Source organism: Ctenopharyngodon idella, chromosome 7, assembly GCF_019924925.1.
Source record: "Ctenopharyngodon idella isolate HZGC_01 chromosome 7, HZGC01, whole genome shotgun sequence".
Classification (NCBI taxonomy): Eukaryota; Metazoa; Chordata; class Actinopteri; order Cypriniformes; family Xenocyprididae; genus Ctenopharyngodon; species Ctenopharyngodon idella.
Genome location: NC_067226.1, coordinates 33001938 through 33017668, shown reverse-complemented (window position 1 = coordinate 33017668; position 15731 = coordinate 33001938). Strand labels below are relative to the sequence as shown.

Genomic DNA, 15731 nt, shown 5'->3' with positions numbered 1-15731 from the left:
GAAATAAGTTGAAGTTGAATTACTAAAATTAAAAAATAAATTAAAGCTAAATAGAAATATTAAAAAAAAAAAAAATATATATATATATATATATATATATATATATTTAAAGTTAAAATGAATACTGAAATAAAAAATGTCATTTATTTAAATAAAAAGAAATTTAAAAAAAAAATTAAAAAATTAAAATTAAAAAGAAACTAACTGAAATAAGTTGAAGTTGAATTACTAAAATTAAAACTAAAATTAAAAAATAAATTAAAGCTAAATAGAAATATTAAAAAAATAATATTAAAATTAAAATGCATACTGGAATAAAAATGTAATTTAATAAAAAATTAATTAAAAATATTCAAATTAAAAATGTTTCCTTAGAAACTAACTGAAATAAATAAGCTGAAGTTGAATTACTAAAATTAAAACTAAAATAAAAATAAATTAAAGCTAAATAGAAATATTAAAATATATATTTAAAATTAAAATGAACACTGACATAAAATAAAAAATTTAATTAAATAAAAACAATTCAAAACATTAATAAATATTATAGTAGAATATAAACAATAATAAAATAACAGAAAATAACAGTGTGAAACTGAAAAAAAATGTGCAATGATACACCTTTCAAAAAATATACTAAAATAAATGCTATCTGTTGTCAGAAGTCCACACCATGTTGTTTAACTGAGTGAAAAAAGTCCAGTTATTATCTTAGAAATCAAAAAGGTTGTTTTTTCAATTCAATTTTGTGTGAAAATTCATGCCTGGTCAAGTAATGAATCACAAAAAAGATGGTAAATATGTAAAAAAAAATATATATATATATATATATATACTAACAATAACACACAGTGCTAAATTGATCAATAATAAATTGTGGAAAAAATTAAAATTCACATATACTATAAATATACTGCAGCAAAAGTAAAAGTAGTAGGTAGAATGCTATTGCAAACAGAGCCAATGAGAATGTTTTCGTGCACACACACACACACACACACACCTATCAGCATTGATATACAACAGCAGTGCATTAGTATGAGCCCATATGAGCAGAAATGCTTGGAAGTCTGTCATAACAACAGGAAGCAGCATGTGTTTGCGTGGTTGCTGTGCCACCGCCACATTCCAGTATTAAATCACCATAATAAAAGCCATCCTGGACATGCATGCCAACACGTCACAAACATAACAACTGGCCTGGAAACAGACATCAGTGCTAAACTAAAGTGAACCGAGGTTTCCATAACAGGCCCCAAAACAGTTCAGTGGCACAGAGTGTGTCTGGGTTAATGGCTCCCAGGGCAGGCGTTCAAAAGAAAACAGTCAGGCAGAGCTTTGTAATGCCTATAAACTTTGGGTTTACCTGGACTTTCCTGTTACGGAGGGTTTACCGAGACGGCCTGGCCTAAATTCCCCTTAAGCCGAGGGGCTGATCTGAAAGTCTTAACTGATTGTACCAAATGGAAACGGTCCAACGGCGGCTAACACAGAGTTATGTTATTTCTGTGACTTATTCAAAAATCAGTATCTACATCATTGACAGGTCATGTGCTCCAATATTCAATAAAGGAGTGTTCCAATTCACAGTTCACTTACAGTCCAATAGAAAAAACCATAATACTTTCACAGTTTCATAGCCCTAAAACAGATAGTTCCTGGCTTCTGATTGGTCAATACAGCATTCCAGTCATGATACACACAACAGTAACAGCTTTGATGCGAAACATGCCTGTCAGCAGTCACTATACTCACAATATAATACAGCTTCTCATAACCTATTGCTTAATATTAGAGAAACACCGAAATTTCACCTGTTGCATAGATCTGAATAAAGAATAACATATTGATATTTAATATTAATATATTTTCTGTCCAATTTTAGTGTTACTTTCAATAAAGTGCAAAGTGCAAGTGAATTCACTTGCACTTCATTGCACCATGCAATTTATAAAATAAATTTTGTATTTTCTAGACCTCTACAGTCTTTTTGGATTCAGTGTGCAGTCAGCCATTTTTTTCTGTTTTGCTCAAGTATATCTTTTTTGGTTCTACGCACCTGAAGGAAAAGGACATTTTTTCAATTGAGAGCACAACAACTTTCTTTGAGTGTTACTCTCAATAAAAGTGTGTTTTTTGTATTTTATCGGCTTGTATTTTTTAAATTCAGTATTATTAAAATGATTGAATTTCATTAAAAAGTCTAATATTAATACAATTATACAAAAAAAGCCTTTAAATTTATTTAATTTAAAATATGAAATAAAAATCTTTTAAAAAGCATTTTCGGTTTCTGTTTTTGGCCAAGAGCCATTTTTGGTTTCGGGCCAGAATTTTCATTTCGGTGCATCCCTACTTAATATAAAAATATATTAAATACACTATCATTCAAAAGTTTGGGGCCAGGAAGATTATTCTAATATGCTGATTTGCTGCTCAGGATGTTTCTTCTTGTTATTATTAATGTTGAAGACAGTTCTGCTTAATAGTTTTATTGAAACACTTTTTTTCAGGATTCTTTGATGAATAGAAAGTAAAAAAACATCTTTTTTAACATTATAAATGTCTTTATTTCTGTCCTCGCTCAATTAAAGTATTAATTCCTTTAAAAAAATCTTACTGACCCCAAATCTTTGAACGGGAGTTTATTAAAAAAACATAAATTATATTTTATATAAATATACAATAGACTTTCATTAATTGTTTTCAACCATTTCTGCATGAAAAAAAGCTTGACAAACAAAATGGTCAATTCTAACCTAACCAATGAAGGAAGGTTAAATAAAAATCCAATTTTAAATAAAAAAAAAATTAAATTGAAAACTTCATTATTAGAATTGGCTGAATATTTTCCCTTAAAACTCATCTTTGAGCACCAAAATGACATATTTAAAAGATTTTTTTTCCAGTGAAAAAAATTTCTTCATGCCTTAAATGTATCTCTACACCCTTGCCTCATTTAATATACGCGGATCAATGAATATGCAAATTAGTCCCGCCTCCACTCGCTCAACTCCACTCGGTCAACTTACTGAGGTAAACTATTCACAATGGTATCGCTCTTTACAACATCGGACACATAACGGTAATTAATATGATTAGTCTTTTGCTTGACTACGTTATCAAAATAATGTGTTGCTAATGTTACACAAACCATGTTCCCGTTCGCCATCTCAGAGTCAGACAGCTGACTCATATTGTTGATCATAACTTTATAATATACATCATACACCCGCTATATTGCTAAATCTACACAATTTTTCATATCAACTGAAAATTATACCAGGATAACCTGGCTTCTCTTGAGACTCTCATGCTAGTTCGCTGTTAATGATATGCTAAAGCCCGCCGGCATGTTGATGCGATTGGTCACAAGGTAATTTGTGACATCACAGACACCAGCGTTTTCAAACCGTCTTTTTTTCACTGCAGTTTTAAAGAGAAAATACCCATCAATGGTGTTGACTGATAAATTTGCACATGGTTTGTCTTACAGCATATTAAAAACACCACATAGACATATAAACAACATTAAAAACTTGATTTTCACCACAGGGGGTCTTTAAGTTACTCACAGCACAATTATGACACAATTAAAACTAAAATGTAGAACTAACTGACATAATTTCTCACTATTCTTCTAACTGTTTTCCCCTCAGTGCAGCACAGAAATGCACAGACAGAAATGATTCATGATTGACTTGTGCCATCCTGTGAAATTAATCACTGACTCATTTAATCAGACTTTCTTACTGAGTTTACTTATCTACAGAAATCTCATGCAGCTCTAAAGATAAATCTATTGATCTGTTCCAAAACCTAGTGAACTGCCTACCTAGACAGCATTTTAAAGCATCCTAGGTGCGGTTTTGACACAAGGACTGTTCCAAAATGGTAATTATGTATCATAATTCTTTGGGTCAAAGGCACACCAAGTTCAGAAAAAACAAAAAAGTTCATTTTAAATATATTTACATTTTCATAAAAAATGTCTATATAAAATATATATAAACTATACAACATATATTAGGTAAAATAATAAATTTGATTTAACATTTTTATCAAGGCAGCTCACTAGGTGTTACAACAGAGCCTATTAGCTAGTATTAAATTCAAGAAGCTAATGAACCACGAGCATTTCGCAGAGCAGCGGTTTTACAGCGTGCAATTTAACCACCACAATATGAAGTGGCAAGTATGACTTTAATTAGAAATCATTTCAGTTGAATAGACACAATCCAGATGAATATTCTGAGGGACAGCATGTGTGATTCTGTGATTCTGACCTGGTCATCATAGCGATAGGTGAGATACTGCTCTCCTGTTGTGTCTTCCAGAAAGCTTCCTTGTGGAGAAAGTGCAAATTCAGGTAGGAAGTAAGCACTCTGCGCCTGGCTCGCTAACCCCTGTAAAACAAGACCACAACATCCACATTAAACCTAATCAAAAGTACTGTGGACATCATTTAGGGGTGTCCATGTAACATTTGCCACAGCATGAGGCAAGTATACAAAAGATGTTATCAAATGTTAACCGCGTTCAACTATCGTACATACAGATCAAGCTATATATGGGTCAATGACGGGACGGGTCATTTTTTTGTCCAAAGGCCTTAATAATAATAAAAAAACAAAGATATGACATCCAAAGTATGTAAGGTAGTACAACTAGATCTCTTTTATTGAATCCAAAAGATTTTAATTATATTTTGCTACATATAAAGATATTTTAAAGATTTTGAAGTGTCAAAAGGTCATTCGGTTTAACCGTCCAAAAGCCGATACAGCCATTTCATTTGTGATTAAAATATCTTAAAATGTAATAAATGTATATATTTTTTATTCTGGCATGATTTTAAAACATTATATATCAACATAGTGCAAAACTGTATTAAAATGTGTAGAAGCCGTTGCAGAAAGAATGTCCGGAAAAATGAATTTCATTGATGTCATTCGGAGTAACCAATATAAAGGGACCATTTTGGATCAAGTCATGCGGTCAGTATCATGTGACAGGATGTGACATCATTCAGACACCTGAAACGGACCACATGGTCATGAAGCAAAGTAACCAACTCTCTCCTAACTATTTGAAAAATTCAGGTTTTCTCTTGCTTATACGCATGTCCTGAAACATCAGATAATTCGGTACAACCGCTATAAAAATGGAAAATGTTGTAATATTTTAAAAACTTGTACTAAATATAAAATGTTTGATTGTCCTTTTGCTAGCTAGCTAGATATCAGCCTGTTAGCATTGTTTGAAAATATTGGTATAACAAAAAGTGTCATTCGGTAAAACCGAAATTTTGGTTAAACCGAATGACTTTTTTGGTGACTAATTCTGTCCATCTTGTAAAAAATGACAAAAGCAGTGTTAATTGATTATAAAAACCACATAATCTCATTGTTAACACTTAAATAAACTAATTAATTATATCTCCATTATGTTTTTTACACTTTTAAATACATTATTCGTCAATGACTCTATATATATATATATATATATATATATATTAGTGCTATCAAATTGATTAATCATGATTAATAGCGATTAATCATATCTAACATAAAAGTTTGTGCTTTATATACATATACACACATATATATATTTACAAACTCTTATGTTAGATGCAATTTATCGCGATTAATTGATTTGACAGCACTAAATATGTGTATTATTTACTGGCATTTAAATTGTATTAAATCAAATAAATGCATCATTTGTACATATATGATATATGTATATCTAATTAATGTACTGTATATCACACACACATATATATCAGCCACTCTCTATGATATCAAAAAACCTTTATAGTACATAAAAATAATCATTCCTGACTCATGAAATGAACCTCGAAACCTGCCAGCTGCTATCCATCTCTGACATCCCCCAAACTAAAAGAAAATAAAGGACTACAGCATGGACAAATTAAGGGGAAATGCAACTGTTAAACGTTCATTGTGAGATAATAAGAAGCCCACAGAAAAGAAAGCAGCTCGGGGTCTTTCAGCGGTGAAACTCCCTTTTGTCTTAGAGGTTTACTGAGGAAGATTATCTGCAGCACATGCACCAAATCCTGAATCGTTCAGACCAATTTGAAGTTGGCGACCATGGGTTTACCGTGCCGATGCCAGGCTGACGGGTTTCTCAGAAGTGCTTGGTGGTGACACACTTATAAACATTTTATACAAGTTAAAGAGGTTATAAAATCACAGCGAGCTCCTGAAAAGCTCTTTCCCTCCCTTCTCATTAAATGGGAAACTATTTACAAGTGTTTGAAGCTTAAAAACAAAATGTACCTGGTATCAAAAATGAATCTAATTTTATACCTGAGCACTGGGAGCGTCTGCTGGTGCAAGTGTGTATGGATACATGCTACTGCTGGCTACTTCTCCAAGCACTTACGCCCTAAAGAGCAGAGGAGTTTGGCACACGGTCAGAGAAGCCGCCCGGCATGCTTTCATCAGCCACACCGACTTTCACTGACAAGCCTGAATTAACAGCCCTGCTGCGTGTGTGTGTGTGTGTGTGTGTGTGTGTGTGTGTGTGTGTGTGTGTGTGTGTGTGTGTGTGTGAGGTTTGAGAAGAATTCAGAAGAATTTCAAGAGCTGGCTCCGAATTCACAGTCACAACACAGAGGAACTTCATTAGTTTAACATAAGTTTTGCAACTAAACATAAATAATTACACCATTTTGAATAATTATGTCTATTTCTTTCCTTATATGTAGAACACACATAATAACTGATTAGATATTTATTTCTAAACTGAATTCAATATAGCCATCAAAACAGACTTTTAATTTTACAATATGTACAGCACCACTACATTTTCCTCAAATAACTTATGAAATAAATAAATACTGACAATACAATTTTAACCATTGAGAAAAATAGGGAAGTACTGATTTATTAAAAATCATTATAAATATTTAATATAAAATTACATAATTAAAAAATTATAATTAAATACTTGTAATTAGATTATAGAAAAATGTTTAAAAAAAAAACTTTTAATTAACATTTTTAAGATTTTATTATTAGCTTTTCATCAATTTACAAACTCCCTGCAGTTCCTACAAAAACCCCAGTTTGAGAAAGCCTGACATATGTTTAATAAACTTCACATAATTGATAACAAAGAGTGGAATACATTTTCTCTTTGCATTTTTATGTCAATATACTACAAGATTATATTCAAATCAATGTGATAAATGGGCTAGGTCAAAAGTAATCAAAAAGTAATCAGATTACATTACCTAAAATGTGTAATGTAATGGATTACGTTACCAACTACACTTTTCTTCATGTCATTTGTATTCAGTATGGATTACTGTTTGTAAGTAATCTACCCAGCACTGCTTATTAATATCATTAAATGTGTCTGAAAATATTAATATAAATGGTGATGCATGTGGGATGCGACCCTGATGCATGTATATTGGAGATTAAAATCCCTAATCAAGACCCTCTGTTATTGTTGTTAATGATGGCAAGATCACAATCAATGCGTGTATGCAAAAGAAATGTGTTTGACATGTACATTTTCGCAATCTGTCCCCAAAAACAAACATCAATCCAGACAGTTTACAGCCTGAACAAGTCTCATCTGTCACCCCTGTAAACACCCTACCATCTGTGTTCCCCAAACACACACAAACACACACACACACACACACACACAGAAGTCCTTCAGGTGCTGACTGTGTTAGCAGGGGACATCTTCTCCAGTAAATTCCCTATGAGGCCCCAAGGTACCTCACGGGGGCCCACACAGACTTACGACAACAAACTCCCTCCTGTACGTGCGAGCAAAGGAAAGAGTCGAGCAGCTCAGCCATCTCTCATCATCTCTTACAGGAAACAGCCCTGACAGAGCAAAAATAATACCGCTAACAGGAATGACTTTCATTTCATGACCAAGAATAGAAACCGAAGGGAGGTTCTGAGAGCTGCACAAAACTCTGTGAGGATGTTCACAGTCTGACATATGATCCTTTAAGTGCCCTAAACAAAAAAATAAGTCTTTCGATGGATGAGGGCTTCAAACTCCCCTTTTTAATCACCACCTCAGCTTTTATATACAAATCAGATCTTAATAATGTTAATGCTGGGCTTTTCTTATTTTACAAGAAACTACTTGGACGGCCGCCTCTGAATGAGTACAAAGGCCTGTTCACACCAAGAAAAATAACTACAACTATATTAGTCTTTAAACACACAACTATTAAAAACACTTCTGTTAATTGAAATAATAGCTGAAATCAAATTAGTTGGAAAACTTAAACTAAATGAAAATTAGAAATGTTAAAGCACTAGTCAGTTATGTCAAGTTATGTTAGGTCCACTAAAGGCAAGCTGATTTGAACCCATTTGCAGTTTTACTGAATATAGACTTGACGTGACTTGACTTGACATGATGTGATTTGACGAGACTTGACTTGACTTGACTTGACTTGACATGACTTGACATGACTTGACATAACTTGACCTGATGTGATTTGACGAGACTTGATGAGACTTGACTCGACTCGACTTGACGAGACTTGGCATGACTTGACTTGAGACCTGACTTGACTTGACTTGACTCGACTCGACTCGACATGACATGACATGACATGACATGACCTGACGTGATGTGATTTGACGAGACTTAACGAGACTCGACGAGACTTGACTTGACGAGACTTGGCATGACTTGACTTGAGACTTGACGAGACTTGACTTGACTTGACTTGACTTGACTTGACTTGGCATGACTTGGCATGACTTGACTTGACAAGACTTGATGAGACTCGACTTGACTCGACTTGGCGTGACTTAACTTGACTTGAGACTTGACTTGAGACTTGACGAGACTTGACTCAACTCAACTCAACTTGACGAGACTCGACTCGACTTGACTTGACTTGACGAGACTCGACTTGACTCGACTTGGCGTGACTTAACTTGACTTGAGACTTGACGAGACTTGACTCAACTCGACTCAACTTGACGAGACTTGACGAGACTCGACTCGACTTGACTTGACTTGAGACTTGACGCAACGCGACGCGACTCGACTCTACTCTATACAATACTAAAAACATGCTCCCATTGCTTCATAAAGGTACTAAAGGTACTAAGGTACTAAAAACATTTAAATCAGTTCATGTGAGTACAGTGAGTACAGGGTAGCCTTTATGGATCTTGAGAGAGGAAGTACCATTGCTGTAAATGCATCAGATTTCATCAAAATATCTTAATTTGTGTTCTGAAGATTAACGAAGGTCTTACAGGTGTAGAACGACATGAGGGTGCGTAATAAATGACATTCTTTTCATTTTTGGGTGAACTAACCCTTTAACTCTTGCCGTAATTTAACCTGGTTTTGATTCAGCTTGAATTTCAGGCAGCACTGGAGGAACCGTACTGGGTTTCGTTCAGCTTAGCGCCACATACAAGCTCATTACTAAAGGCTCAGCGCACTTCCACTGGCATTTACAAGAGCAGGCACAGGTGTGCGTGTTTTCATGTGCCAGAAGATGTTTCATCAGCCACTCTATTAAGGAACTGTAGATACATTGTCTCAGCAGGGCATAAGTGCCAAATAAGTAAAGCACTAAGTTGAGTTCTAACATCAAAGATTGGAAGTGAAAGGCTCCGCTCTGACCGAAGGAATGTGACGATGCCGTCAGAGTGAGTATACTCAATAATGTGGAGAAAACTCCAGCTGGTTTCTCCAAGCTGGTCTCTGGGTTAATGGCAGCAGGCCAGTGCCTTTTCTCAGACTGGCCTAACCCTAGATAAGCTTTTGACTTTTAGTACTCGGTGCCAAGGATCAGTACAGTCAGAAGAGGACCTAATCCTGGATCATAACTTCTTTAAAACAGGGCCAGGTTAACATCTGGTCACTCTAGCATTCCTCAGCTCTGAAGTCAGTGGGACAATGAAGATTCAACATTTACCCTGAGCAATGGGAGCATGAGTTGGTAAAAGCATCCTGACTCTAAATCATTCTGAAAAAGCGCCAACGACAATTTGAGTCACTTACCCCTTGTAAGACAATCATAAAATGTCCCTGACGTCAGATAAATGCTTTCAGAGTCTTTTTTTATGACAATCAGTTACCGTTGGCAGAAACCTTAGAAACGTAGTCGCGTAGTGTCATAAATGAATCCCGCCAGCTGCAAAATTCTTGTGACTTATCTTATAAAACAACTTCTTTTTCATAGCGCACTTCAAATATATACATATACTCCTGGGCAAAAAAATGGGCCAACTAAGCACTAAGCTTTTAATTGTCTTAATGGTCAGGAAATTAGCAACATTTAAGCATATGCACTACTTAAAAAGCAACTGCTGTCTAAGAAAAAACATCAAAGACAGAATGAAGGTTTTGGCAGAATATGGGTAATCGTGTGTGGAGTGAGTCACAATGAAACACGAGTTGCATGGTGATGCTCCAGAGCGGCATCAACGAAAATCTGCTGAGAAATATAATAATAAATGCATCTCTAGCACAGTGAAGCATGGAGGAAAAGCTGTCTTTTTAGCTACTGTTATTGGTGAGCTATTTCACTGTGAAAAGTCATTTAATGCTTTGGAGTTCATGAGAATATATTGCACAATGGCTTGCTTCCCAAAATAAAAAGTACTTATCTAAAGAGGAATGATCAGATGTTATTTTTCAACAAGACAATGCTCCTGCACACACTGTAAAGACAACCAAAAAGTGGCTTGAGATCAAGTCCATCAGGCTCATGTTTTGGCCGGCTCAGAGTCCAGATTTGAACCCTATAGTGAATATTTGGTCTCACATTAATCTCAAATAAACTGGGAGACAATTTTCAACTACTCATGAACTGTTTGATGCCATTAACATTGAGTGGGACAACACTGACTTTTCTTCCTGTTAGAAGCTGTCTGCAAGTTGCGGAAGGCTATTCCCAAGTTACTTTATCTACAATATTTGTGCAGTTCTTGCTAATTTTCTGACCAGTGATTTGTGATTACAATAGTTAATACTATTAAAAGACCACTAAATATTGTGCCGTTTTTGGCTTAGGAATGAGTAAGTTAGGAATGGCACAGGAGTGAGAGTGTGTGTGTGTGTGTGTGTATAATATGGGATAATGTACATCCAGCGAGTTGTTATCGCAGAATAAACCCCGACAGGGTGATCAGGACCCCCAGCGTGAAGCGGAGGGGTCTTGCATCAGCCTGAAGGGGTTTATTCTGCGATAACAACCGGCTGGATGTACATTATCCCGCTTACTACACAGCTACTTAAATAATTAGACACGAAATATTGATCTGAGTCAAAATATTTTATAAGCTCTTTAAACGCAAAGCTTCCGCGGAGAGAGCAGTTGCTAGCAAGCGGCAAGTTCACAATAGACAGACATTTAAGAGATACAGTACAGTCATACCACATATTACATGTCATTTCACCACATAAATAATTATGGGAATAAGAGATATTGATCTGAGATGAAATTGATAATGTGATAACTTATAATCCATTACAGTTAACAAAACAAGTCGCAAAATGGCAGCAGCTGCGTTTGTGTGAAACGAGAGAGCGAGTCCGCGTTACCGGATGACATAATTAAATAACTGATTTGACTGTGTTTTAATATTTTATTAGCTTAAACGCAAAACTTCAACGAGGAAAAACAGTTCCTAGCAAGTGTATAGCGCTGCAGACTTCAGTAACCCGGATAAGTCTGTGTTATCTGTTTTTAGCGGTTGTTATCTGGGAATAACATACCGCTGGATGGCGCGATTGACCAATCAGAACCTAGTATTACATAGAGCCGTGTAATAAATATATATATATATATATATATACATACAACAGTTCATTCTGGATCTCGAATCTGATTGGCTGAGAGCTGTGCGATATTCCCCCTGTACTACTACTGTTTTTATGTCATGAAATGTAGTTTTTAAAGTTTTCTTAGGCAAGAATGTAGTTATTCAGACCTCAAATACCTACGGCCAAATCACCGCCTGTGCTGATATACAGCCATATTGCGCAGCTACTCGTGTGATATTGCTTATATAAAACGCCACAGTTTCCACAAAAATATTAAGCAGCACTGTTTTCAACATTGATAATGATAAGAAATGTTTCTTTAACATGGATCAAGCATATTAGAATGATTTCTAAGGAATAAAGTCACTGTAGACTGATATAACAGTTACAACACTGCAATAATATTTAACAATATTACTGTTTTTACCGTATTTTTGTGAATAAATTGGTGAGCATAACATATTTCTGTCAAAAAAACATAAATCTTCAACTTTTGAACAAGTGTATATACACTTGCATTTCAAAACAAATCTTCATTTAAGATTCTTGAATCTCAAATACACAAAACTTGCTTCATTTTGAGACTGAAACCACTGAAAGTCATTAAAACTTGTAGTTTAGTAAATCAGTCAGATGTTGATTCAGTAGCCGCTCTATACATTAAGTGATGAATCCTTTTTGAGTGATTGTTTATACTTGTGAATTGGCACATGGGACATTTGATTCACACTGCAAACTCAGTCAAAACTTAGATAAATATAATTTCTTTGGCCTGGTGTTGGATATTCAGCAGATCAGCAACTGTGCTCTGCCACTGAAAAGCAGTGCAGCAAACACTGGAGTGTGTATATAGCCAGAGCCTTCAGTAGGGATGTGTGGTGATGGTTCTGGTGACAACATCTTCCACGCACCTGCTGATTGTAGCCCATGATGGATACTGCCTATTCATCAGTGTAATCTCAGCATGTTGCAGACTCTTTGAACATATTCCAATCAGTGTGAGTAAAACTGCCCTGCAGGGTTGAGCTTGCTCCCTATGGCCATACTTTGATGTTCTTGGTGACTGTTTTTTGTCGTACCAGAAGCGGTTGGTATGCAGGGATTAATCGAGCAGATATGTGGCTTATTGTTGGGAACAAAAGCCGAGTCATAACCTAAAGGCTATGACCAACCCAGAGGCCATGATTCAGCAACATTATTCATCGAATTTAGTCCACAACATCCTCTTAAGAGTAAAAGTTCTTTATTAGCGATGATAGTTCCCATGAAGAACCTTTAACATTCATGAAAACTTTCCACTGCAAAAAAAAAAAAAAAGGTTCTTTATAGTGGAAAAAGGTTTTTAAAATGTTCTTCACATCAGACAAAAATGGCTCTTTTAAGAACTGTTCACTGGTAGGTTCTTTGAGGAACCCAAAAACGGTTCTTCTTTGGCAGGGATGCCCAATCCTGTTCTTGAAGATCTACCTTCCTGTAAAGTTCAGCTTCAACCTTGATCAATCGCAACTGAACCAGCTAATTAAGATCTTCAGGAGTAGATGTTAATTACAAGTGCGTAATTGGATCAGGGTTGGATCTGAACTCTGCAGGTAGGTAGATCTTCAGGAACAGGATTGAGCACCCCTGTTCCATGGCATCACTGCGAAAACCTTTATTTTTAAGAGTGCACTCAACTGGAATACAATGTGAAGCAACTGAAGTTGTAAACACAATACAGACTACTGACAGCTTTCAGGGCTAAAATACCTAGAGTACAAAGTAATCAAGTTCGTTGTGTGCTTTCATTAGACACTGCTGCTGGACCGTTCTGCTAGTACTGTACCCTCAGGCTGAATGTTTTAGCAAATGCAGGTGTTAGAAGATGGTGCCAGATCTTTGATCTCATTATGAAAGCAGGCCTACCCTCACTAAGAGGTCAAGCAGCATAAAAAAGCCCTTTGTTCGTGCTGTCCTCAAGTTCTTGATGTGAGGAACTGTGTCGTCCTCAAGTTCTTACCTCCTATCTACAGTGTCCACCACTGGCAATTCTGTTGAGCAAAACAGTCAATTTTATTTCGAAAAGAGAAGAGAGTTGTTTACGAAATACTTGAGTATCAGCTAGGGGTGTGCGATATTGAAAAATAAAATTATACTTAATATTTTGAGGGGTTTTGTCGCATTTGTCAAATAAAATCAGTATCAATAAAAATCTATTTTTGCACTGCAGAAGTGACACAGATATTTAGATGTATTTACAGTGCGATTACAATTACACGAATAATGTTATGAATTTAATGTTTTAAAAATAATATTTTGAAAAGTCCATTAAAAATTAAATAAAATGATACTTTAAATATGAATTAAATCCACCAGTAGGTTCATAATCTTCACTACTCACTGCTCCTAATGTGTGTGCACTAACTTGGATGGGTTAAATGCCGAGGACAAACGCTAAGTATGGGTCACCATACTTGGCCTTCACATCACTTTCACATGCTGTGTCTGAAATCGCATACTATATAGTAGGTACTACATTTGGTATTATAGTATGAATGTATGTAGTATGAATGTAATTCAGACATACCACATCTGTCAAGTGACCTACGGTGTCAGTTGTGTCACATAATTTCCATTCACAAATCCTCTACGGTGGCCTCATGGGATAGTGAAGTGTCTATTGATTATACATTTTGGAATCTCGCCAGAAGTACTGTAGTAGGTCAACCGGGTCCTTTTCACCTATAGTTTTATGAATACTATGAATTTGGACATACTACTCGGCTCACACACGGTTTTTCGCCTACTATATAGTAGGGGTGTAACAGTACATGTATTCGTCCTGAACTGCCACGGTACGGATGTCACAGTTCGGTGCATGCAGTCAGACGACGAATACAGTCAGTGACAGGTGATTCACACTCCAATCCAGAAGGGGGCACATGGTAATGCAACACTGTTTGCTAACCACCACAACAGGGAAAAGCGCAGAAGAAGAACAGACAATCTATGCATAGATATTATTACGTGTAATCTCTCAACCAATGTTTCAACTACAGAAAGACATCAATAAAACTGTTTGAGAATAATATCTCACATAGCATTACATTTACCTCAGGCAAGTCATTTAGTGTCCACAGCATGTTAGTTCACTAGAGAAATGAAGCATTTCACAAAATATATGCACTATATTAGCTTATATATTCATTATATTTACTTTACCTGTTACTAATGTCTTAAAGGGGACCTATTATGCCCCTTTCACAATATGTAATATAAGTCTCTGGTGTCCCCAGAATGTGTCTGTGAAGTTTCAGCTCAAAATACCCCACAGATCATTTATTATAGCTTGTCAAATTTGCCCCTATTTGGGTGTGATCAAAAAAGCACTGTTATTGTGTGTGTACCTTTAAAAGCAAATGAGCTGCTACTCCCGGCCCCCTTTCCAGAAGAGGGCGGAGCTTTAACAGCTCATGCTTTGATTGGTCAACAACAACAAAGCTGGAGAATCTCACGCAGCCAAAATGAGGATTGTCGGTAACGGTGTTCAGCCTTACATTGTTCAAACCGGACACTGATGGAGAGACTCAGGAAGAAGTTACAACTTTTAGAATGAAACTGGACGTTTCTGAATGGTTAGTGGATAAATTTATGTGGTTGCTGTGGAGTTGATTCAACTCATCGACTAGCATGTGCCGTCATGTTAATCTTTTGTGCAAATCCAGCATTGAATTGACCCTCGTTTGTGAAGCAGTGTAAAATGACGGCATGGTAACAACACTCTACTACAACAACTCTTCCTCTTCTCTAAAGCAGCCCAACATGGACTCACCCCCTTTGTTGCATGTTCTCGGCGGCAGGGTTTATGTAAATTTTGGGGTTTGTGATGTCACTAACCTGGGAAGAAGCTCGACGTAGTCCCTACCAGCCATTTGTTGTAATCCTTAAAA

The 15731-nt window shown here is 35.8% G+C and overlaps 1 protein-coding gene across 2 annotated transcripts in view; it reads right to left on the bottom strand.

Moving 5' to 3' along the window:
• The window catches only part of adamtsl3 (ADAMTS-like 3), a 207091-nt gene that overhangs the window by 171806 nt on the left and 19554 nt on the right, over positions 1–15731 (bottom strand). For both annotated transcript variants that reach the window (XM_051900104.1, XM_051900105.1), the window contains exon 3: positions 4287–4406. In XM_051900104.1, the coding sequence (XP_051756064.1) occupies positions 4287–4406 (120 nt within the window). The remainder of the gene's footprint in view (positions 1–4286; positions 4407–15731) is intronic.